The 24646-nt window shown below is 43.2% G+C and overlaps 2 protein-coding genes across 5 annotated transcripts in view; one reads left to right on the forward strand and one right to left on the reverse strand.

Annotated features, from left to right (window-relative positions):
* Positions 1-3152, forward strand: part of tsc2 (TSC complex subunit 2) — a 33967-nt gene extending 30815 nt beyond the window's left edge. For all 4 annotated transcript variants that reach the window (XM_028564493.1, XM_028564511.1, XM_028564501.1 and 1 more), the window contains 9 exons: positions 326-933; positions 1406-1484; positions 1571-1657; positions 1738-1924; positions 2165-2304; positions 2387-2465; positions 2552-2643; positions 2721-2819; positions 2911-3152. In XM_028564493.1, the coding sequence (XP_028420294.1) occupies positions 326-933; positions 1406-1484; positions 1571-1657; positions 1738-1924; positions 2165-2304; positions 2387-2465; positions 2552-2643; positions 2721-2819; positions 2911-3078 (1539 nt within the window). In that variant the 3' untranslated portion in view covers positions 3079-3152. The remainder of the gene's footprint in view (positions 1-325; positions 934-1405; positions 1485-1570; positions 1658-1737; positions 1925-2164; positions 2305-2386; positions 2466-2551; positions 2644-2720; positions 2820-2910) is intronic.
* Positions 3153-3946: 794 nt separating this feature from the next.
* The window catches only part of pkd1a (polycystic kidney disease 1a), a 67323-nt gene continuing 46623 nt past the window's right edge, over positions 3947-24646 (reverse strand). The window contains exons 31-56 of the mRNA XM_028566923.1: positions 22328-22642; positions 22061-22149; positions 21583-21901; positions 20879-21056; positions 20448-20712; positions 20170-20365; positions 18286-18456; positions 18033-18176; positions 17733-17940; positions 17516-17642; positions 17277-17387; positions 16977-17026; positions 16351-16565; positions 16133-16211; positions 15885-16000; positions 13883-14076; positions 12974-13168; positions 12701-12840; positions 12132-12262; positions 11734-11836; positions 11465-11590; positions 10468-10639; positions 10046-10336; positions 8727-8861; positions 7550-7876; positions 3947-7352 (exon numbers count right to left, since the gene is read on the reverse strand). Of these exons, the coding sequence (XP_028422724.1) occupies positions 6276-7352; positions 7550-7876; positions 8727-8861; positions 10046-10336; positions 10468-10639; positions 11465-11590; positions 11734-11836; positions 12132-12262; positions 12701-12840; positions 12974-13168; positions 13883-14076; positions 15885-16000; positions 16133-16211; positions 16351-16565; positions 16977-17026; positions 17277-17387; positions 17516-17642; positions 17733-17940; positions 18033-18176; positions 18286-18456; positions 20170-20365; positions 20448-20712; positions 20879-21056; positions 21583-21901; positions 22061-22149; positions 22328-22642 (5474 nt within the window). The 3' untranslated portion in view covers positions 3947-6275. The remainder of the gene's footprint in view (positions 7353-7549; positions 7877-8726; positions 8862-10045; positions 10337-10467; positions 10640-11464; positions 11591-11733; positions 11837-12131; positions 12263-12700; positions 12841-12973; positions 13169-13882; positions 14077-15884; positions 16001-16132; positions 16212-16350; positions 16566-16976; positions 17027-17276; positions 17388-17515; positions 17643-17732; positions 17941-18032; positions 18177-18285; positions 18457-20169; positions 20366-20447; positions 20713-20878; positions 21057-21582; positions 21902-22060; positions 22150-22327; positions 22643-24646) is intronic.

Genomic DNA, 24646 nt, shown 5'->3' on the forward strand with positions numbered 1-24646 from the left:
TTGTTGTTGTTGTTGTTGTTGTTGTTTCATTGTCAGCTGATAAGAGATTCAACTCACTTACACTTTTTTTTTTTTTTTTTTTTGTTAAGCTGGTTTCCCCGCCTTTGCTCCTGTGTAATAAGCGGCAGGCCAGCACAGCCAAATGGAGCACGGCCAGCTTTTTTTTTTTTTTTTTTTTTCTGCACTTAGAGAACTATTGTGTTTTTGCTTGTTTTAGCAATTTGCTTATCTGCTAAAATGTGCTAAACTCACAGGTATGATCCTTTTTTTCAAGTCTTCCCTCTGCTATTTTAAAATCAACTCTATCAACAACTTTCTCCTACAGTCCTCCTCAACCTCCAGTCAAGATGATGAAAAGTCAACGCTGGAGGAAGTGAGTGAGGGCGCGATTCCCATCGATCAGCCCACTATGGGACCCTCCACCCCAGGCAGCCAGGGGCCTGAACTTCCCTTCCAGACCCACACTCAGACCCAGGGTCATGGACTTAACAAGTCCAGCTCCTCTCCGGAGCTCCAAACCTTACCAGAAGCCATCTCCAAGGCTGCTACGGAGTCAGAGACTGCGCCAGCAGACGCATCGTGGCCCAGAGTGCCTTCAGACGGCAAGCCTCAGCCCCAGCAGCCTCATTTTGAGAAAGAGAAGGTGGAGGGAAGTCCAGAAGAGGATGTTATTGGACTGGGAGATCAGAGTCAAGGGGGTGAAGGCCCAGGTGTAGTGTCATCTCAAAGTGGAGGCACGAGGATGAGGCTGGAGTTTCCAGCAGCACCGGTACAACCCGGACCCATCTCCCCCAGCGGAGGCCACCGACCACGGGGTCACACCATCTCCGTGTCAGCCCCCTCCTCCAGGAGGGAGAGGAGGACGGAGAGGGACTCGTACCACAGTCGACCCGGACCCAGCACCACAGAGAAGATCTCTGGACTGAGCCCCAGGTACTCCAATACTGGCACAAAAACTACTGCAGCCTCTGTCGCCCGTTTCTGCCAAATAAACGATGCAATTTATGAACCGGTCAGTTAAGCTAATCTCTGCTCTGATCTAAAGGGGCAGCCTGCAAGTGAAGAAAATTGTAATCATGTTCTACAACCCATTTGTAAATTGAAGGATTGTTTGAGAAATTGCAGGTTTGAATCTACAACAGCACTTGAAAATGAAATGAGATTATAATCTGCTTCCTAAAACCTGGATGGAATATAGTCTATACACCTCTATATTAGTTCATTGTATTCAATTACATTTCTTTATTTGTATTTTCGTACCATGTAGATATTTATGAATACAATGCAATGAGTCACACATCTATTATGTGTTTTGAATGCCAACATGTGGGTTATAAGCCTTATTTGTTTTAATGCTTGTGTTTGTGCCCAACAAACTCAGTCGGTTTCTTTTTGTCTCCATTAGCTTTGTCTTCCTCCAGCTGTACCACTCTCCTTTCTTTGGGAACGAAGCTAATAAGCCGCTGCTGCTGCCCAAAACTCAGGTAAGTCGACCTCTCTGGCTGTACTGAAATTTGCTCTAGTGCATTTTACGGTGTCACAGTGATTACGTGTTTATTCTCTGTGATAGGTGATTGACCGCGCCGTGAAGGTTCTGGACCAGATGCCTCCTTATGACACCCATAAGATCGGAGTGGTGTTTGTAGGAGCTGGTCAGGTGAGAATACAAGTGCATTGATTGACTTGTCTTAACTGAATATTACTGTCAGATAATTCCCATATCTCCACTCTCTTCAGGTCAACAACGAGGTCGCCATCCTGTCAAACGAGTACGGTTCAAACCGCTACACTGCCTTCCTTACAGGCCTGGGCAAACTGATCCATCTGAAAGACTGTGACCCCGACCAGATCTTCCTCGGAGGGCTCGACCAGTATGGAGACGACGGAGAGTTCACCTACTGCTGGCATGACGACATCATGCAGGGTGTGTGTGTGTGTGTGTGTGTGTGTGTGTGTGTGTGTGTGTGTGTGTGTGTGTGTGTGTGTGTGTGTGTGTGTGTGTGTGTGTGTGTGTGTGTGTGTGTGTGTGTGTGTGTGTGTGTGTGTGTGTGTGTGTGTGTGTGTGTGTGTGTGTGTGTGTGTGTGTGTGTGACAGAGAAAAGAGTCAAATTGATTGTCATTTAATAATTATTTGCTTGTCATTAATGAAATCTTGTCCCTTCAGCTATCTTCCACATAGCCACACTAATGCCAAACAAGGAGAGTGACAAGGGCTGCTGCAACAAAAAGCGTCACATTGGCAATGACTTTGTGATGGTGGTGTACAATGACTCTGGAGAGGAGTACAATCTGGGCACCATTAAGGTATATGGACATACAAACATATGTCTGAGAACTGCAGTATATATAATGTACTTAAACTCTTATCTCTTCCCCCCCATGTTAGGGTCAGTTTAACTTTGTAGAAGTCATTATAAAGCCACTGGATTACGAATGTAACCTGGTCACCCTCCAGTGCCGCAAAGGTGAGCCGATCACTACGTTTTCTCCAGTCTTTCTGTCACTCTGTGTTTAGTTTGTCTTTTATTCCTTCGCCTGCTCTCTCTTTCAGACCTGGAGGGATTAGTTGACACAACAGTTGCAAAAATCGTTTCAGACCGCAACCTTCCTCTCTTAGTCAGACAAATGGCTCTGCATGCAAATGTAAGTCTTCCCCTTATCTCTTCCTCTCACACCTACATCCATGCACGCGCACACATTCACTCTTTGTCTATCCACAGATGGCCTCTTTGGTGCATCAGTACAGAGCTAACCCCTCCGACGCTTATGCCTCCAAGTGGTTAGCAAGATTACGACACATTAAGAGGATCAGGACCAGGGTAAGTAAACACACAAAGAAGTGCTTCTCCTTCATCACTGTCACTACTTTTTTACTTATATCATCCATGTTGTCTCTCTGCTCTGGCTCAGGCCCAGGAAGACATTCAGTCTCGCGCGACTCCTGGCATCTCTCTGACCCAAGGACACACTCAGCAGAACAAGTCGTTTCAGCAGAGCACTTCAGCACAAAACCAGGAAGCCTCCGGGCAGAGGAAAAGACTTTTATCAGCAGTGGATGATTTCACTGAATTTGTTTGATTACATTTATTGTCCTGCAAAGTCTCTCTCTCTCTCTCTCTCTCTCTCTCTCTCTCTCTCTCTCTCTCTCTCTCTCTCTCTCTCTCTCTCTCTCTCTCTCTCTCTCTCTCTCTCTCTCTCTCTCTCTCTCTCTCTCTCTCCTCCTTCCCCCCCCCGCGCGCGCGCGCACACACACCTGTGTGGAAGAATTTGGGACGACAGTGATTTTAATTTAAACCAATTGGGACTTTGTATTGTAAAACGTATGAGCTTCATGGTATAATAAAGGCTTATTTTGTGATGAAATATTGATATGTGAAGACAGTAATTTCAGCATATTTTTCGAAATGCTAACGCTTTGCACTTTTTAGGTCTAATCATGATTTTTCTGATGTGCAACATGAGATGAGTAAAGTTGTACAGAACACTACGTTTGAGAGCAGGGTGTGTCTGTGAGTAAATGTGTGGAATAAAAAAGTGAAAAAGGTTGGAAATTTGGATTTGCACCTGCTGGATTGCAGACCATAAACCTGGATCAGAGGGCTGGAAAATTACTACTACATATTGATTTTATTACATTGCTCGATCTGATTGGTCAACTATGGCATTCTACCGTCTTATTTCTGAATAACTGACCATTGCTATGGATGCAGACTGGAGGACCATTTTAAAATCAAAGTAATTTTAAAAATCATTCTGTGTAAAATTGATATTTGAAATAGTAACTAGCCGTGTAATAAGCGAGACGATCATTATGATGTGATCATTGTGATTCATGATCATTCCACATACTGCGTCACCCTGTCGTGGTTCAATTTGCAATAATGACCTGCTCACTCTACATTATCCCTTAGTGTTCAACACCAAAACCATTCATTATGCACAGTTCAGCTGTCAAACTCTTTATTTGACTTTGTCAAGTGCAAAAGCAGGAGAAGTGCTACAACTGCAAAATACAGATATGAGATACAAAGATGAAAAATATTTTCAAAGAAAATTTGTAACACAATTTTAAAACAAAATGCATCAAATAAAACAGACAAGACAAGAAGGTGGGCTTTGGCACTATGTTGTTGCACACTGTGCACCGACCAGGAATAAAAAGGCCACTGTTAACTGTCAACTGCTGAGCTTCCTGTGGATTGTAGTTGTCATATTGTGAACAAGGCTTTATATTAAATACATGTATAGCTTAGACTGTAATGCTTCAGTTAGATTGGCAAAATGTAAAACTTTGGGGTTTGCAACACCAGTGCTTGACCTAATGCATATGCCACTGCAGCACATAAACAATACTGATCATGAAAAGCAAAAATATATACACCACAAAGCACCAATATATACAGAAATGTACACACACAGATGGTCTTTTTTGTTCCTTTTTCTTGAGAGCCTGGAATGTGTGATATCTTATGCAACGTATTGTGCAGGAAAAAGGCGAGATAATGTTTCAAAATAAAATCATTTAGTTAGCATTTTGCTTTATGCCGGTGGGGTTTAATTGGAAGAGACACTCTGCCCATTAGTACCTATGAAAACAGGGCGCCGAAAGGGTGGGTTCCCTGAGATCTGTCCAATGGACACAGGAAGTATATGTATGTTAATCAAAATAAGACCAAAAAAAAAAAAAAAACAGGAAAGTTGACAACAAAAGTACCAAAGAGCAACCAAAAGTACACACACGACTGCTAGCTGTGGCTTTAACAACTTGATAATACTTACTAGGATGTTTCAATAATGTGTTAACATTTTAAATGCAATCAAGACACGAGAGTTAAATATGGCATTGGATATCAGCTCCGTTAGGAAATAAAGTGCTAAGTACACAATGAATTAATGAATTACTTGGCATGGTAAAACTCAAAATGCATACATGACGCATAAGCTTTGGCAACATTTATGGTTAAGATACAGTATGAGTAAAGATTTCTCCGTTGGTTTGGACACCAAGCTTATTACTTACTTACACCACAACTCATTAAAAAACAATCTACATCAGAACAAAAGTGCTTTTAAATCACAACCATATTGAACACAACATTTTGAAACGATAATCAGGCTAGGGAGTCAGTTTAGCTTTATGACGGGAGAACTTGTGTAAATGGTCAGTACTGTAAAAGTGAACGCAACTCCTTCCTGCTTCCTCAACTTTTATCTACAACCATCTTCTCCACTGAGCATCATCTTATCCTTCTTTCCCCCTCCTCGTTAACGCTCCTACGCTACTTTATTTTTTATTCTGCGCTACCACCACTTGCCACACCTCCTCCTTGTCACTACTCGTGGCTTCCACTCATCTGTTTCTTTTTTATTTCTCCTTACTTTTCCAGAATGGAGAGGATGGTTATATTTGCACCCTGAAAAACTGGCGGCTGGGATCCCAACAACCGTGTGTGTGTGTGTGTGTGTGTGTGTGTGTGTGTGTGTGTATACAGTATGCTTCATTTTGTTTTCTCTTGTACCTCGGTGGGCTGAAGTGTACGGCACATTCAAATTAGAGCGTCTGTGCCTACAGTGTTATTTCTATGCACGTGTATACCTGCATGTGCATGTATCTGTGTGTGCCTGCATGCAAAATTGGGTTCATATAACATGACTATTTTCAAACAGGCCACAAGTACCCATGGTGACCGAAATATACAATATAAAAATATGTAGACAGACAACATGACGTAGAAATCGACACAATTTTTCTGATACACAAAAAAAGACTGATTGCATTGTCTGCTTTTAGTTTGTTAAATCTTCGGGTGAGCACGTTCATGTGCTCCTGTCAGTGACCCCACGTGACCTCCAGGGTCTCATGGGATTAGGTTTAGTCTGGGGGAAATAAGGAATACAAGTTTTTCGATGTTGACCTTTACTTTGCTGACTAAACCAGCTCACTTAGCATCTGGTGACCTGCACCTTGTTTCTGAGCGAACTGAACTGGGATTTGGACGGATCACTGCTTATAAACCTGCAAAGTCTTATTTATATTGCTTTCTGTTCATCTTTCATTACCCCAAACCTCTTGTCTCTGAGATTATTCTCGTTTCCATCCTGTGCTTTGTCCTATTACTTCCCCATCCACTTTTCTCTCTCCTTTCCTCTGGGTTTAGAGAAGCACCTAGGGGACAAAACCTGCTGCCCCCCATGTCTTATGTCTTCCTCTCATCGTTAACCCACCTTTCTTTTGCTCTACCTTTTACTTCTGGCTGTCCTTCTGTCCAGAGTCCTCAGGATTTGGGGTGTCCAGGGCTGTGCCTGTCTAGGTTGGGGTGCACCTTGTTTTTAAGCGGTGGGGGTTTGCGTTTCCTCTTGCGCGTAGGGATGGTGGTAGTGTGAGCTGGGTGGTTGAACAGGCTGGAGGAGGGCAGGGCCTCTCTCTCGGTGGGGGGGTCCCAGTCCCGGCTACTGGGCGTAAGGGCAGGTGTAGATGGCAAGGAAGGGGTAGGTGCAGGTGTACACGGAGGTGCAGAGGGTGTTTTGGGCAGCGGGACATGGGAAGGGGGAGTGTTTTCTGATGCGGTGTCCGAGGCAGATTTATCTGGGACTATTGGAGGTGGAGGTGGAGGTGGAGGTGCGCTGACTGCAGGTTTGGCTGAGGATTGAGGAGTGGGCGTATGTGTAGTGGCAGAGGCTGGTCTGGGCTTTAAAAAGGGAACAGGTGTAGCTACTGGAGTCTTTTTTTGGTTGGCAGCAGTGTTTCCACACTCCTTCAGAAGTTCACTTTTGTCCGTCTTTTTCCCCTTTTTGCTCCCTTTGTGTTTTTCTTTGCCACTCCTTCGTTCTCTCCATCCAGCAGAGTCCTTGTCCTCACCCTTTCCTCTCTGTCCTGCCTCGCTCTTCCCTCCCTGACCACCACCGCCACCTCCTCCTCTCTCTCTCCCTCTACGCCTCCTCTTCCTCTGGGTTCGCTCCAGTCTACACTCGGTGTGGTACACGTCCTCTGTTGCCATAGTGACGCGGTCAAGCTGTTGCAGCAGGGCGTCCAGGGTGGGGAGGAGCCTCCTCAGAGAGGCTTCTGTCTCTGCTCTCTCCCTCCAGCTGGTACTTCCCATCACCACTCCTGGACCGAGGCCCAAACCCAGGCCCAACCCGAGTCCCAGGCCGATCCCCGGGGCTTCGGTCAGGCTGCAGGGGCTGGAGGAGGCCGGGCACCATGAGGCCTCAGAGCCCGCATCAACGCTGTCTGGGGTGGGAGGGGAGTCAAGACCGTCCAGCGGTGGCAAGCACAAGGACTTACAGTCGCTGGTGGTGGATGAACGGGATGGCGGCAGCTCCATTCCCTCAAAACGCACCTTATGACGAAACTAAGAAGAGGATGAAAGAAGACAAAAGGGAAATTTGCGGATCAGGGGACAGGTGTGGAAGGATTCACGTATATCTTTCTAACTAGTACTAGAGACACAGCCACTAATGGAGTGTCTGCTACCATTCATATTTTGTCCCTATAAAATCTTTATAAAAAATAGGTCTAATGGCTGTAGATATGAAACAGAAAACGTACCTCCTTGGCCCTGCTTAGCCCCATCCACATTTTGAGCCGTCTGAGAAACAGCTCAACCATCTCGTAGTCTTGGAGATCCACAGCTGGACGGTACAGCTCGGCTCGTGCGCGCCGGTAGTTCCTTAGTAAAACGGAGGTGACCAACCACAGCAACACAAGCCGAAGTACAGCGAAGCTCGCGTGGAACACCAGCGCAGTGATGGTGCTAGAGGGACCGGTAATTGTCCAGCTTGGACGCCATGATAGCAGACCACGTCCGCCAGCGCCCAACAAAGACAGACAGGCAGAGCTCACGCTGCCGTAGCTGTCGAATACAGAGTGGAAGAGCTGGAGTGGAGGAGACAGAGGAAGAAACGGTTAAAACCAGCCGATTCCTCACAGTACGTCTATCACAGGTATCACAAAATGGAAACGGCAATAAATAACAATATGTCTTCATCTGGACAGGGCACAATGATTCTCATTTTTAGGGTTAGCAGATGCAAAAATCTGTTTCACTGCAATATTCAAAAACTCAGCTTGTGAATCAATAATAAATAACTTAAAGTCAAGTGCCTAGGAGCGCACCTCAAAAACATATTTAAAACCAGTTCTATAATAACATAGAGTTGTTGTTGTTGTAGTAACGTAGATGCAGCTGTATTGTGCAGTTTGTGCTAAAGTGAAGATTTATTGGAGATTCTGTCTACTGGCATTGTAAAGAAAGTGTAGGCAATGAACCATTTTCTGAATAGACAAAAGATCAACATGCATGTTTGTTTGGGAGAGAGTAGTCTCGCTTTGCCAGACCCTCCTCCAAAGCGCGCTGAAGGAGGGTCTGGCTACTCAACATAGCATTTGGGGATGGGAGGAAAACGTGCTCTGGTTTAATGGCATTTCTTTAAACCAATCAGAATTGTCATGGGCGGTACTAAACTCTGCACAGAGCCGCTGCAAAAATAGTTGTGCGAGAGAAAACTCAGATTGGGCAGATAGTCTAGCTAGCTGTCTCAACTTACCCTGCAGAGATCTGAGGAGCAGTTGACCATAAATCCACCGAATATAATATATAATATGTAAAATACATGCATCCGGCGGAATTTCCTGCAGCACCGGAGCAATCCTGGAAGTGGAACGCGAAGGATAAAGACTAGCGAGAGAGAAACAAAAAGAACAGAGGATAAAGAAAATGTCTGACCAGGTGTCCTGTGTGTGAGTAAGCCAGCATCAACAGCAGTAATGCCAGGGCGACTCCCAGCAGCTCCCAGACTGAGCGCCGCAGAGCTCTGCCAAACACGGCCCACTCTCTGAGAAACCGCAGCTGGTGGGACGCCTGGATGATCGGACACAGAGAGAGAGAGAGAGAGAGAAAAATATAATAAAAGAAAAAATATTTTCTATTAAAGACTTCCTCACTCTCTTGTGTGAGTTGTTCTTTAGCATATGTAACTCAAACATGATAAAATAGTGAATTTGTCGGGGACTATTTTCAGCTGCGTAGTAGTACACATATGGTGCTAGTGAGTATTTATAGCAGCAGGATGGTGTATCTGGGATTGAGACAAAATAAACTTGAAGGAACACGTCACCCAGTGAAAAGTGGGGCTCATAGATGCGTTTCTATAGATTTTGGACAACAATGGAGCTCTATGGCACAGACGAATATGATATATTAGACTTCTTTATAGCAATGCATTAGAGCTCAGAAATTAAAGGTTTCCTTTAGTAGCGCTATGGAGCACTTTTTTCTATGAGTGGGTCCCTGTTTGGTTTGTCTCACAAGGGACACATAAACACATATCCACACACTTGTGCATGCGGGTGACGAGATACACATTCCCGCCAATGGTTTCACACAATCCCGCTGATCTGCAGGTAATGTGCTAAGATAGGCAGCATTGTGCCAACAAAGGCAGGTAGTGGGGCGGCATAGCTAACCTATTGTTCATTTTGTGGTAAAAGCACCAAAATTGGTACATGTATGGCTCAATATGTCTAGAGATCTGGATATTGGGTCACTGCAGATTAACATTATAATGACCATAGCAGCCATTTTCCAAAATGTGGTTACTCGCATAGAACACTTTGGCGGTCGATGCTAGATTGGATCTGACGGATCGGATAGATGCGTCAACGTCAAATGACGTGACTCGTAGCCCGCCCTATCCTGCCTCTGATTGGCTAACCCTGGTATTCTTACCCTAATCCTAACCAATCCCCACTTGTCATGCCTAAACCTAACCACGTCAACACGTATAGCGGATCCGATCTAGCATTTAACATGTAAAACAACGCAGGTTAAAACTTTTTGGAAGGAAATGCATTCATCACGTTTGTTAGACCTCAAAGATACATATAATGCATTTTGGTGAGTAACAATGAATGAAAACATAACCTTTGTTAGTTTATAAAAAAAAAACTCCACAGGGCACATTTAACATTTAAAAATGAGACAAAAGTTGTCTTCTTTTTTTTTAAATGTTTGTAGTTAGCCCTGCTTTCCTATGCCTTTCTTACCTTGAGCACCAGTATGAACAACAGCAAGGCAGACATTTCTGTGTACAAACGACTCTGTCTGGCCAGGGGGTAGAAGTCTGTGAAGGCGTCCCGTGGGTGCTTCACGTACGACGCCCACTGCTGCGTGGCCATGGTGCAGCGCCTCAGGTGCAGCCCGCAGACAGACGCTGCCAGAGCCAGTTTGCAGATGCCCAGGAGTCTCCAGGTTGACAGCAAGTACACATAGCCTTCTCGGAGGAAGCCCAAGATCCCCCGCACCAGGAAATACAACACCAGGGCGAGGAGGACAATCTGCAAAACAGGAAACGTTAAACTGGAGACGTGTCACCAAAGTAACAGAGCCAGGGACGGGGGAGAAGGATTTGTGCAGCATGGTGGCAGGTCATTTTTGGTTAAATGTCAGAGGGGTTGCCAGGGGCTACCATTAGAAGGAGCTGCAGGTCCAGGCCTGTGATTGGCCAAAGAGTGATGACAAGGAGGTCAAGGCTGGACTGGGCACGCTCAGAAACTGGAAACTCAAACAGGAAGGAGAAGACAGCCAGGAGGTTTGTGTTGATGTTGTAGAGCGAGAACTCCACAAACACAGCGCGGGTCCTATGAACACACACACACACACACACACACACACACACACACACACACACACACACACACAATTTATAGATAACATCAGGAGTCAAGACAGTTTATAGAGTAACTTCCTGTTTAGGTTACCGCTCTGTTTTGGAACCAACTTTAATATTTTATTTATCTAATTTAAGCTGGGTGTTTCCATCACAGGACGCTTTATTTCACGAGAGATAAAAAGCACCAACTCGATTTTGTTCATAAGTCACAGTTCAATGTGCCGTAAGGGGCCTCCACCACCCACTTCTTATTGACTTTCAGTTTCTCCACTGTGAATATTTGCAACCTAATACCAAATGTGGAAATTAAGTTTTTATTTACGCCACCATTTATTATTCTCGGAACAATTGATGACAGCCAGCCCACGTTCTCAGCACATTATTTACTGGATTGCTTTCGGTTTTATTATAATGTTTGATGATCTCATGTGCAACTTTTTTATGTCTGCAGGCTGTAACACAAATTGCACTTCAGGGAGAATCCAGATTTAAAAAGCCATGAGTACGCATGGTTCTGTTTTATTCCAATCATTGTGAAATTGTGTGCACAAGCCCGATTTCTACTCCCTTACATCTGGCCCCCGGACTTCGGAATGACCTGGTCAGTGAGATCAGTGAGCAAAAAAAAAACGTACATAAAACTGTTTTTATTGATTTTACTGCCTTGGCCTATGTATTTAATGCCTGGCAGGGCACTAGGATGTTATTGTTCTCAGTTCTTGTTAGTGTAACTTTGACTTTAAATGTCTGTGTTTTTCCATTATTTCCAGTCTTTTCTTTCCCCATTAGCTACCTGTAGTCGAGCCAGTGCAGCTGCTGCAGCTGCTGTAAGGAGGAAGAGGCCTCCTCCAGGCTTCTGTTCAGCTGCTGGACCACATCTCCACTGTTATACAAGCTCATCTGACCCAGATGCCACGCCCTAGAAAGGCCAGTGGGTGGGCACAGAGAGGAGAAAAAAAGAACATATTAAAGAAGAACAGATGTTAAATAGATACTGAATCTGACCCACAAGTTAACTTAACGCCTGCCTTGTTAAAGTCTGGCTTTCAGTCCTTTTCTTACCCGTTTGTATCATTAGCTCTTAAAGCAGTAAAATTCTCAGCGTCTTTGTTTGGAGTTGGAACCCAGCCCTTTCCCCAAATACTGTCTCCTGCCCTAGAACCACCTGCAATTGAAAGAAAAAGCACATTCAATCATGAAAGAGAATGAGTTCAGGAAATAGATGTAATATGGTATGGTATGGTAATAATGATGTCTGCTGGAGTCCCTGTGATGCTAAAAATGTTATGACGTTGACTCAAGATTCCTGAAAGAAAGACACGCGTCTCCAAAAGTTGCTTTCAAAGCTATCATATGTATAGACTCAATAAGTTAGTGAGGTGTTCTGTCTCAGTTTATTTCAATCTTTAGCTCCCACCAAGTTCACAACAAAAGTAAAGACAGTAACATTTTAATCTCACCCTGCTTGTCACGGATTTGACGGAGCCTCAGCGTGCCGAGTAACACGCTTCCCGTGTCTCTCAAGAGGGTAGAGTCATCCAGTAGCCGTGGCAACAGCGAATCATTCAGCCACATCAGAACATCAGTTCGGCTAAAAGAAAAAAAATTGAGGATTTGCAAAAGAAATATACTGTTGTGCTTGTCGTATGTTAACATTAGAATTTGTGATCAACATTTGCTGACAAACAACATCTTCCAGCGTGTTTGTGTGAAGACATAGTAAAGAGACAATTTGGATCAGCTTTATGTCAAACAACATAACCAATATGGTTAAAGTTGGCTTGAGCTTATGTTTCCCCCTCTTGTTCTCTTTTGGTATGAATACAATAATACACATCCAGTTGCAAGAGCACACAAGAGGAAAAACTGAGGAAATAATTTTGTCATCACTTCATACAAGACAGATGGTCACCCTGGAAAAAATGAGATTTCAATTAATTCTCAATGAAACAAATTAACAAAAGGTTAACATAATAAAAAAGATTCACATTTGTGAATTTTGTGTGTGTATGTGTGTGTGTGTTTGTACCTGCTGATGTTGTGGTAGTCAGGTGTGTGTAGCGCCCGCTGCAGCTGAGTGCGCAGTCTCAGGCTGTGTGTGTCTTTTGCCGAGTCAGAGTAGTTGAGAAGCAAAACCACCAACAGGAAAAACATGTAAACCAGGAAATTCTGAAAATGACAAGCAACAATTCTGTTAACAAACAAGAAACAGAGCTCTAAATATCTCCAACACGGTAAAGATACGAAGACAATCTGCAGCATCGTCTCTCTAACCCTGTACGTCGCTCTCTTTCTGACTCACCTTCAGCATGGTGTGCAGCATGTGGACCTTGCGGGCCTGGTGTCGAGCCTGAGACAGAGCGAAGCCCTGTGGCGGTCTCACCCTGGGGACCCGTTGGACCACTCTCTCCACCCGGGGGAACTCAACCAGCACATCCTGGTCCTCTGGACGCAGGCGAAGCACACACACTGCATAGTAAACTGCCTCACACAACACCTGCGGGACACAGGGCGTAGGGAGCAACGGAGCGGTTAGGTTTGGAAAGTCTTTTAAAAGTCAAGTCAAAAAGTCAAGTCAAGTTGAATTTACTCAACCCAAAAGTGAAACTAGGAAATACTCAAGAGAGTGTCAAAAGAAGAGTCAAAAGAACTTTTGGGTGTGTGCAGTATGTATGTTCCAGGTTTTCAGTAACAAAGGAAAAACAGCCTGTTTTTATGCTTGAAGTCAGGGCAAGTGTTTCAAGGGTACAAAAGCGGGAGGAGAAAGCATTCTTTACATCTGTGTCAATAGATTTTTTGGCCACATGGGGGCAGCGCAACAAGCTGTAAACACAACACAATAATATCGCCTCATAAAGTTGTTACAGTGTTGCGTGTGTTGTTGTGTGTGTTTTTGGCCAAGTCCAATATTTAGCTCTATTTTTGGTTTCTACCAACTCCTGAGGGAAATATCTGGATCTCCAGCTGCTAAATGCTCCACTATGTTCACCAGATGCTCGGTAACTTTTAACTGTTTGTTGGTTGGTGATGAAACGGTAGAGTACAGTGTTTCAGAGCTTTGAGTTGAGAGTGGCAACCTGAGAACATGGTGCCTCTAGCCACGGCTATCTTTGGCACGGAGGCATAAAAAACATTTAGCATGATGGGAATTTAGAAATGTGTGAGGTAAACTAGAATCTAAGAGAGAGAGAGACTAAATGTGCGTGTCTACCTTAATTGGCTCCAACAGCAGGCAGGAACACAGGAAACTGGCAAAACAGGAGATGAGCCACATCATGGCCACGCTTTGACTGAAGCCGTGACCCGCCCAAATCGAAACGGCACTGGCCAGAGTGATCCCTGCCCAGCTGCCCCACAGGGCGGCACGTCCACACCAGGGAGGAAACCGTCTGGGACGACACACGTCTGCCACAAATGGAGAGGACATTTTTTTTACTTTGTATAAGGAAGTACTGACAAAAAAAAGTGAAAGGAAAGGACCAGAGGATATGAAGGTCCCAGAGTTAAAACAAAGCAGATAGAGACCTTGGAGAGTATACACATTTTGACGTATTTAAAAGTTCTCCAAAGTCTATTCAACGAATAAGGTTACTAACAAATCAATCAACAACACATGTTGCTGTAAGAACTTTGGACACTGTTTTTTCCTCTGACAACAAAGGACCTGGTTTGCTTATTAAACATTCAGGCAGCAAAATGAAAGCATGATGTACAGTATATACTCTGGTTTCACATCAAAACACAACTATAATAGCTGAGACACTCGGCTGCCAGCATCATTACTGAATAAAAGTAAAACAGTCTTATTCATTACTCATCTTTCTTTTTAAAAAGTAATCATCAAACTAAACAAAAAAAAAATACAAAAAAATAAAGTGATTTATGTGTCCTGTGTCAAGAGCAAAGCATGCAGAGCAACAGCAGAACAGCTTGCAGATAATGATCAATGAGGAAATAACGTTTGGATACCCTTCAAATTCTAATTTGAAGATCTTTTATAATGACTGACTGATTTCATTTTGCTTGATACAGTAACTGCAACAAAGTAGAAGGACCACTATCACAAGGAGAAAAAAGACCTTTCCATTTTTTTGCAGAGCGTTCTTGTCAACCAACTCTTAAGAAAACACTACAGACAATACAGTATTTATTTAACAGCTCAAATGGAGATTTTGGACTTAAAGCTTTAGTGCGTAACTTTTTGATATTTATGAACATCCGTTACATTCGAGCCATTGCCAAATGAGTTGCTACAAAGCTAATTAAGACTATCAGCTCCACAAAACTCTCTGTGTATTTCTCAGTATGGCTATGTTCAGAAGATTGTGTTGTCGGGCGACTTTTGCGCGGAGATGCTCATGTGAAGATAATTAAGTGTCCGTCATGCTTTTTTAATCCTCCGTGTCCTCCTTGGCTACTAGCAACTGCGTGGAGGAGGGTTGGGGGTGTTCCGTGATCACAGAAGGCTTGTATCATGTGGATGCAACAGCAGTTTTGGTGTCATTACTTAGAATTCCTTATGGGGGCGACAGAAACTACGCACTATAGCTTTAAGTTAAAGATAAAAGTAAAAATCTGCAGATTTTACTTCTAGAATAAAAATTATTTATTATATTATACATTTCTACATCTTAAAAATATCTGAGTCCAGAGGTCTCTGAGTGATTGTACAAAATATCACTGTTCACGATGAGTAATCCAATCTGAAGCAATATGTGTAATTATTTTCATTTAATTTAAACATTTGGCTGGATGTTTTTTAATCATTTATCAGGAGTGCAAGACACATTGATTTTGTTTCGTATCACTTTCCTTACATCTTTATCACTCTCACGTATCATGTGCAATGTGGTGCCAAGTGACCCTTCTCATATGTTTTCACTAAACTAGCCTGCCACTACCCCAATTATTTCCAAATAATTAATATTATTTAATCTTATAATTAATGATTTCTTTAAAAATTAACAATATGGCAGATTTAAGGTAAATCCTTGTGTCTGATTAGCTATTCCATCTTTATTTGTAGAACAGCCAATAGGATTGCTCATTTTCTCTGAAATGTCCTGTGATTGGCCAAAGTCTACATTCATGGGTTAGATTTTTTAAAGCCTCGGAGGAGATGGCAGTCTAGTTTTCTGTCAGACCACTTGAATTAAAATATGCTGAAAGATTATTATGGAATCTTTGCCCACAGCTTTAAGTGTAATTCTAACCTGTGTTTGAGGTGAAAGCAGTTTTTGGTGGTTCTCTTCTCAGAGATTCTAGAGGAAGAGGCTCATTCAGCTTCTGGAGGAGAATCACTTCAGTCTTGTCTCCGAAAATGCTCGACCTGACACACACACACACACACACACACACACACACACACACACAATGGAAATAATTAATTATACTCAAGCAAATCCACAAATGTTCCAAGTAAAGCTAGTGAATCCATTGTATTTTATAAAGGTGAACTTACAGGTCAGCCATCTCACTTTCATCTGCTTGAGGAAAAAAGTTCTGTCCATCTGCCAGGATGTGTTTGATTAGGTCCTCGTCTGTGAGTGAAAAGCAACAGCTTGGACTTCAGTACTCACAGACAGTGTAATAATACAACAAAAATGCTTTATGTACTCAAAAAACTGAGTTAAAAAGTGATTTGTGCAACTAGTTTAAAAGTCTTCCTGTTTCGGTTACCTGAGGAGGTGAAATATTTGTTGCGTTGGTCAGTCCCCTCCTCATCGTCAGGGTTAAAGGTCATGTCGACACCCAGGTGCCTGCTCCCCTGACCCCTCTTTAGCCTGGGCAGCCCTGCCCCATGCCCCGCCCCTCCCACCACAGACACATCACTCAACAGCTCTGGCCAATCCCTGTCCTCCATCTCCTCCTCTGCCATGCCCCAACTCTCCCCACTGAAATACAGAGCGAGAGAGATGTTTGTTAAGTAGTGGGACTTCGGAAAATGATTCACTTACTCTAAGGGTTGCTTTTCTGTCTCTCTTAAACCTAACAAAACAATCGCTTCTCAGAGGACAATCATAAATGACATTAGACTAAGTGCTGAGACAATTATAGCTATTGAATTTATAGTTTTCTGAGAAATAGAGAAATCACTTTGCTCATTTGACATTCACAAAAGGCTTATATAAATTGTATGTTTTATCTTTTCCATCTGTTTTAGAGCACAGTACTTCTTTATGCTCTTTATTCCGCTATTCTCTCTTATACCATTAGTTAGTTGGCAATTACACTTGGCATTTTTCTTCCAATAAGTAAAGTCATGCATTATCTAAATTTACTGTCATGGCAACAGGATATCTCACCTTTTGGTTGATGGAGTGGGTAAGTCCATGTTGGTTTCTTCTGAGTTGGTCTGAGAGACAGATGAATGATGAATAGATGAATTGAGTGAAAATCAAAGAAAGAGAGAGACTTTAATGATCTCACATGGGGAAAGCATAACATGTTTCCTTGCTTGGCTGCACTTTCTTTCACAATCACTAGGCTGGAAAAAAACATGTGATCTATACTCATTGATTCTATAGTAAAAAAAAAACATAAAAAGGCATCTGAGCTATAATGATCCAATTTTACATCCCAGTTTTTTTCCTATGAGACTTTACCTCGCCATTAAAAAAGAGGAAAGAACTTCCAGCCATGGAGTTGTCCAGGAAGTCATCAATCTCCACCGACTCCTGATCCACTTGTGGTGGCACCTGCTCCACAGACACGCACTAATGTTCACACACACACGCACGCACACACACACACACACACAAAGAAAATATTCAGCTTCATGTTTGGCCTATGGGAGGTACTAAAAACATTGATTGTGTAATAGTTTCGGGTAGGTTTGTGTTACCTTGCTGCGGCTCATTCTGAAGAGCGTGAAGACGAGCAGGTAGAGAGGGTAGACGATCAGACAGGTCACCACGCCTGCTGCCACTGTCTCTCCGTTTAATGAAGAAAACCTTGACACGGCCTGCGGGCTGCAACACAGGATTGCATTGAAATGTAGGAACAAATCACCAGTAGTTGTATTAGTGGACAAAAAATAAATTTAACTTTCCTTCCTGTACCTGTATCTCTTGTCTACCACAATGCTGTACCACAGTGTGTTGGCCAATACAATGAGCTGCAGTAACACGGCGCAGCACGTGGCTCTCTGTAGGCGGGTGAACGGGCTGCGGGGGGGTCTCTCCCACAGAGACAGCCACAGGTGACTCTCACACAGAGCCCTCTGCAGCTCACACCGCAGACGGCGGGGAAGCTGCAGTACAGCCTCCTCTGGAAACAGGAAGAAACACGATGGATTGAACAAAGCGGCATCAACCGTCAGTGGATGCTTATTACGGATGATTTGGTTGTAGCTTTCTTACCTGAGGCCTCCACCTCAATCTCCACCCGTCCGTCAGTTCTCTCATTGTAGACTGACAGCCACTCATCAACCAGGAAGTAGTGGCTGCTTCCGGTCTGCAAGTCTTTGACCAAGACGTACTGCAGCATCCATGCTGGAGACAGACCTGAGAGTGGGTCAAGAAATGATGGTTACAAGAAATATTTTCAAATATCAGCTGGTTAAAGTCTGTGTGATTTCAGGTCTCTTTTGTGTGTGTGCATGTGAAACAGTACCCTTGTTGTCATGCCAAATTCGTATTTTCCAGATGCTGCCCAGGCTGGTACCCGTGGCAATATGAAAGATGTCGAGAGCATTGCGCGTGAAAGCTCCTCTGCTGTCGAGATGGCGGTGTCCGCTGCGGCTCTCACGTCCATACAAGCTGATTCCCACATGAGCCGTGGTGCCTGGAGGGACAGAGAGAGGCGCTCACTATATCAACTATTTGTTGTTTTAATGCCGTTTTTGCAGTTCAATTAATTAAGGCACTGACCTGACAATAAATTATTTTCTTATAGAAACTAGACTTGATAAAGGAGGGTTACACAAAATGTATGTCTTGAATACTCTCTCTCTCGGTCTCCCTCTACCTCTCTCTAGTTTGTCATGCTTACAATATTTTATTTGAATAACTTGATTTTTTAAATGTGATTTTATATATATATATATATCTATATATATATATATATATATATATATATATATATATATATATATATTTTATTTATATATTAAGATGTATTATCCTAAAAAAAACAATGTATAGAGACAGAGCACATTTAAGTCCCACCCACGCCGGATGGGAAAACAATGAATTGCTCTCCATTGACTTTATATTGGATGAAGGTACCTCCTTGTCAATTCTGTCTGCTAGCGAACAACAGAAAAATGTCTTAACGCTGCTGTGTGGTGGGTGGGATGCACTAACACCAGGGTAAAGAACCCAAACCCCACGTTTTTATAAGCTGCCGAACTTAAAAACTTTTAACTTTACTGCTTTTCGGCAGACAAAAGTGGATACAGTATGCAACATGTGTTGTAGTGGGATGTGGATAAATCAGAAAGCTATGCAGTATTATGATTGCAAGTGCCTTAGATTGCTAATGCAACTTTTAATCAGGGTTGCCTTTGCAAGCCAATACAGTAGTAAGTCACTGTGGTATTTATATTGTACTCATTGAGCTATTAAATAAGTCCACTTTTTACCATCCTGACAGCTGTCTAAAAGAGGTGATACATATTGTTGATCATTTCAAGTATCTGGGCATAATTATTGTTTCTAACTTAAGTTTTAAAAAACACTTAAAAAAGATCTCCAAATGTGTCAGAGCTAGTTTAGTTAATTTTAGACACATAAGACAATAATAACAATAATAGCCACTGCTAAACTATTTTTGCATTCAATGATCTTCTCACATTTATCTTATTGTTCTACAAGCTGGTCCCAGGCAGGTGGGACTACGCTAAAAACCTTATGTACCTTTTACAAACAAGCTGTGAAAGTTCTTGACAAAAAAACAAGAAATTACCATCATTGCACCATCATATAAAAAACACAACCTATTAACCTTTGACAGTTTTCTCCGTTTTGCAGACATAATCTTGCACCACCACCACTCAAGCAATGTGTGTCATTTTGCAGCGATAATGTAAGGGTCTCCAGGGCTTCTGTAAGAGGTGACTGTTACACTCAATTTAGGAAGACTACATTTGGTCAGCTTTTCCATTTACTGTAGTAGAAAAGTAAAGAGATAAATAGAGTAAATTAAAGTAAATTAGAGATTGTGCAAGTCTCAGCAGTTTTAAAATGTCCTTAAAGACTTGGCTGAAGGTGAAACAACTATGTCATCATTGATCTTTCTATAACATGGAATTTATATATTTTTGTATACTGGTTTATATGTTATGTAATGCTTGTTATATGTTGTTTGTTGTTAAGTTTCTATCTGTTTTGATAGTATTGTCTGTATTGTCCTTTTATCTTCCTTGCCCAGGGACCACAGATGTAAATTAGCTGTATAGCTAACTCTAGTACATGGCTTGAACTGTGCATGGTCCCTGACAAATAAACTAATAAACTAAACTAAACTAAACTAAAAGTGTCCCCGTCCCTAACTCACCTGCCCCTCGACTCCAGCCAGTCTTGACCTGGACCTCGTACTTGAAGAGTCCGTCTTGGCCGCAGAGTGGAACCACACCAGCACGGCGTAGATCCAGCTGGTCCAACTTGTGCAAGATGGCTGCTGCCACAGCATAGCTTAGTAAACCCAACACACACACCAACAGCACAACCAGGCTTGGTGCACCAGAACGCTCCTAAGGGACAAGAAAAATGGTTTAAAGTGTGTGTTTATCTGGTGCATGTGCACAAAATAGGGTATGTGTTTGTGATACTGACTGGCACTGTGAAGCTGATGGCATTGGCCGGGACAAAAAGGCTTGCGGCGAAGGCCGTGAGGTGCCTGGTGCGACAAACAGCTGTGCTGGTGTTGGTTTCTGCTAGGGGCACCATGCCGTCTGTCCGCCACTGCTTCTCACTCTCACTGAAGTACTGACACAGGGAGGCAAACACGCCGACCTCCAGTCGAACACCTACAGGCTGAGAGCTTGGGCTGCAGGCCGTGCTCACATTGATAAAGTAGTCCAGAGTGGTGTCGTAAGACCTGAGCAGCACAGGACAGAAGAATATGGTTGTAATCGAATCGTACAGAAACAAAATCCTAAATGAATTGCTTGGTAATCTGAAAGCTTGACCATAGGCCTTCAGTTGCCACAAACAATAGTACATAATAAGTAAACTCCATATTACACGGCAGTGGATGAACTTACTCTGGCGACAGGAAGAAGGTGTATTTCCTGTGGTCGAGATCTTGCCCCCTGGTCATGCTGAGTGTGATGCGTTTTTTGTCCGTGCAGTTGAACTCATTGGGTCTTCCATGTGAATGAAGGTAGGCTGTGATGTATGGCTCCTCCATATCCTCTTCTCTTTTGACCTTTTCTCTGGCATCTGGAGAAGGAAAGGAAAAATAATGAGAAGAATGAAACTGACATATCAAAGTAAAAAAAAAAAAAACTTGATTAGGCCTTTATTGAACCACTTTAGGAACCATGTTGCATCACCAAATGACAAAACCAGGCAGTTATATAATTCACAAAGTGAGTTCAATGAATTCTGTTTAACCTCTTTGTAATCTCCCTATGTGGCCCATATAATAGCCATATGTTGGCAAACCCTATTCAAACCCACACAACCTCTGTCATGGGTGCCAAAACAACACAGAATAGTTCTTTAATGATTCCCGAGAGAAAATTGCAGCATCACAGCTCCTTGGACACATTACAATGAAAGTGAGAATAAAAAAAAAAAAAAAAGGCAACAAGAACCATCTCTTTTATGATGCAGTCCAACACAACAGCTTCAAAATACCTTACTAATACAACAAAAACTGAACATTTTAAGCTCAACCAATGGGTGTGTTTCTTGTATTGAATACATTACATAATGTACGTAAGTAGTAAATGTGAGAGCTCACCCTCCAGAGAGGTGAAGTTGAGCTGCACAAACAGCCCAGCCTGCCGGTTGTTGTTTCCCGTGCTGACCCTGACAATGACCGAGTCACAGTGTCTGATGTTAACTGCTTCAGCTGTGGGGACCCCTCCTGCACCAGAACCCTCAGGACCTGCTTCTGCTCCGCTACTTCCATTGTTAACAGCAACAGTGATGGCCAGACTGTCGTCCAGTCCGGAGATGGGAATCTGGGTGCCATTTTCAGTGCGGAACTCCATGGATGCCACTTCGGTAGAGACGGTGTAGTTCGGAACGTAGTTGAAGGGGTAGGGGTTAGAATACACCTGGTGAGGAAAAATCATAAGAGGAATTAGAGAAAGACAATTTATTTCTGTGAGTGTACTGATGAAGAGACTTTGGCACCAGCAGCTTTCATGCTGCCAGGTTTTTTTAACAGCGATCCAAAAAGAAGGTTTAACACTAGACTGTTTCCATCATGTTACCTGAAACAATAGCTGCATAATGCTGTTTCCTGCAGCAGCTCTGCCAAGACTGTAGTTGAATGCTCGGGGGATAGAGAACCGCTCGCACTCTGGAAATAGAAAAGAGAAGAGGAGAGATGAAGATTAGATTAAACAGATATAAACTAGTATGCATGTCTTTCATCATGTTTATAATGTACAACTTCTTATAGATATAGGGGATGGAAATTACCAACTACAGAAACATAACTTTCATCAGCTCATGAGACACTAAATACACAAGCCCACCTGGACTGTTGTTGCCATGGTAGCAGAGCAGGCTCTGGGGGTCTGCCAGTTTTCCTGTGGCAGCGATCTCAGCTCCCCTCAGCACAAGCGGCTCCTCGTTGAGCACACGGCCGTGCATGAGGATCCGCATGAGGACAGAGGACAGGCTGTAAGCCTTGGCCGCCACTCGCAGAGGGTGCTGCTCCAGTGAGGGGGGAGAGGGGTCTAACGGGGGGCCACTTATCTCCTCTCCGGAGGAGGAAAAAGAGGAGTTGGAGGAGGCAGCCTGGACGTAAGACTTGGATGTTGACTGGCTGACCTGATGGATCAGATCACCTGGAAGGAGGATAGGCAAGGTAAAAAATGTAATAAATAAATAACGGGTGGAGAAAACTTTGCAGATACCAACCATACATCTTCCAAATAAGGGGACATAAACTAGAGTGGTGGTGTTAATGAATCAGCCAATCACTGATGGACTTTGCAATTTGATGACTGATCTGCACCATTCAGCCTTTTCTCTGTGTTGAGGTCCGGAAGAAGGAACAAGATACACCAGGCCAGCACTGAGAGGCTCAGGAGGAGCCTCTACCCTCAGGCCACTACGTTTCACACAATTAAGGCATTAAAGGTCCCATGGCATGAAAATTTCATTTTATGAGGTTTTTTAACATTAATATGCGTTCCCCCAGGCTGCCTATGGTCCCCAACTGGCTTGAAATGGTGATAGGTGTAATCTGAGTCCTGGGTATCCTGCTCTGCCTTTGAAAAAATGAAAGCTCAGATGAGCTGTTCTGGAATCTTCTCCTTATGAGGTCATAAGGAGCAAGGTTACCTCCCCTTTCTCTGCTTTGCCCGCCCAGAGAATTTGGCCAACCCATGAGAGAGAGGCATCGTGGCTTTCAAATGAGCAAAGTGGCAGTTGGTCAAGGCCACACCCCCACCCTCCACCTTGCCCCTCCCTCTCTCCTCCTCAATAGATACAGACACAGAAATGGCACGTTCTGAGGAAAGCTCATTGTGGGACTGGCTCTAGTGGCTGTAATTCTGCACCAAGGCTGAATTTCGGGAAAGACACTTCAGGTATAGTATTAGGGGACCACTGAGGCCTATATAAAAGCATCCCAAGAGCACCATGTCATGGGACCTTTAATTGATTGATTGCTTAATGAAAGATCTACTAAAGATGGTTTTAAATACAGAATACAAAGGCCTTTATGGTAACGAGGTTGACGAAATGATATGGATCTGATAGAACAAGTAGCAGAAATACAGTTATATTATGAGCAACAGTAGCAGTTTTACAGCACAACACTACGTAAATCAACCCATCATGTCTACATTTAATGGTAGCCATTGTTTCTTGGTCTGCTTTTATAGACCAAGGATGCAATTTGGTTATTATAAGAAACACCATTGAGAAAGCATTACTCTCCCCTGATCAATAAACGGGCATGATTAAAAGACATGTTGCTAGCTCCCAACTAATGTTACAGTTTACTGTTATTTAGACACAATAGTACTGTTCTGAAAAGATGGAAACACTCATGCACTTACAGAGATACAGAAAGCGAGCTAGTTTTGAGGTCCCCAGGACATCCTTTTACTTTTATCTTCACTTAAGATCAGCCCTAAAATGTTATGGAGTGCCATGGGGGGTCTTGAGGCGCACCCAGTCATTAAATGGTTTGTTGATTTTCCTGTGAGAGGATTAGTGTCCAAGATTTATGCTAAACTGATGCAAGTATCCATAGGAGAACTCCCAATATTAAAGAAATGGGAGCGAGAGGTGAACCCTGAGGGGAACGCAATTAATTGGGAGACAGTTTGGGACATTTTCCACTGTTCCAAGAACCCAAATCATCAGTAGATCCATGTCAACATATGTCATAGGACATATTGGACACCTCAGAAGAGATACGTCTCTAAAGCTATTCCTACTCCCTATTGTACGTTCTGTCAACCTGAACAAACTGGAACTTTCCTGCATATGGTCTGGGAGTGTGAACAGGTGCATGAGTTCTAGAATAAAATAACATCAATAATATCTGATGTGATAGGATGTTGAATCCCTACTGACCAGACTACTTAATGACGACTCTAAATTACACCTGCTTGGGAGACAGAGGAAAATTTGGCTAGCCGGCTCAACTGCAACCAAGAAAATGGCTCCCCCCAATTCACTTTGTATAAAACAGTGGTTGGCGTATTTTCTAGACATAGTTATGCTTGAGCTCTTTACAGCAAGGATTAACAAAGCCAAATCATCAACTATCAGCCTATGCATGCTAAGCAGCACAAATATCAGACTTAATGACCTCAGCCCCACAAGAACTAGAG

This window comes from Perca flavescens, chromosome 2, assembly GCF_004354835.1.
Source record: "Perca flavescens isolate YP-PL-M2 chromosome 2, PFLA_1.0, whole genome shotgun sequence".
NCBI lineage: Eukaryota > Metazoa > Chordata > Actinopteri > Perciformes > Percidae > Perca > Perca flavescens.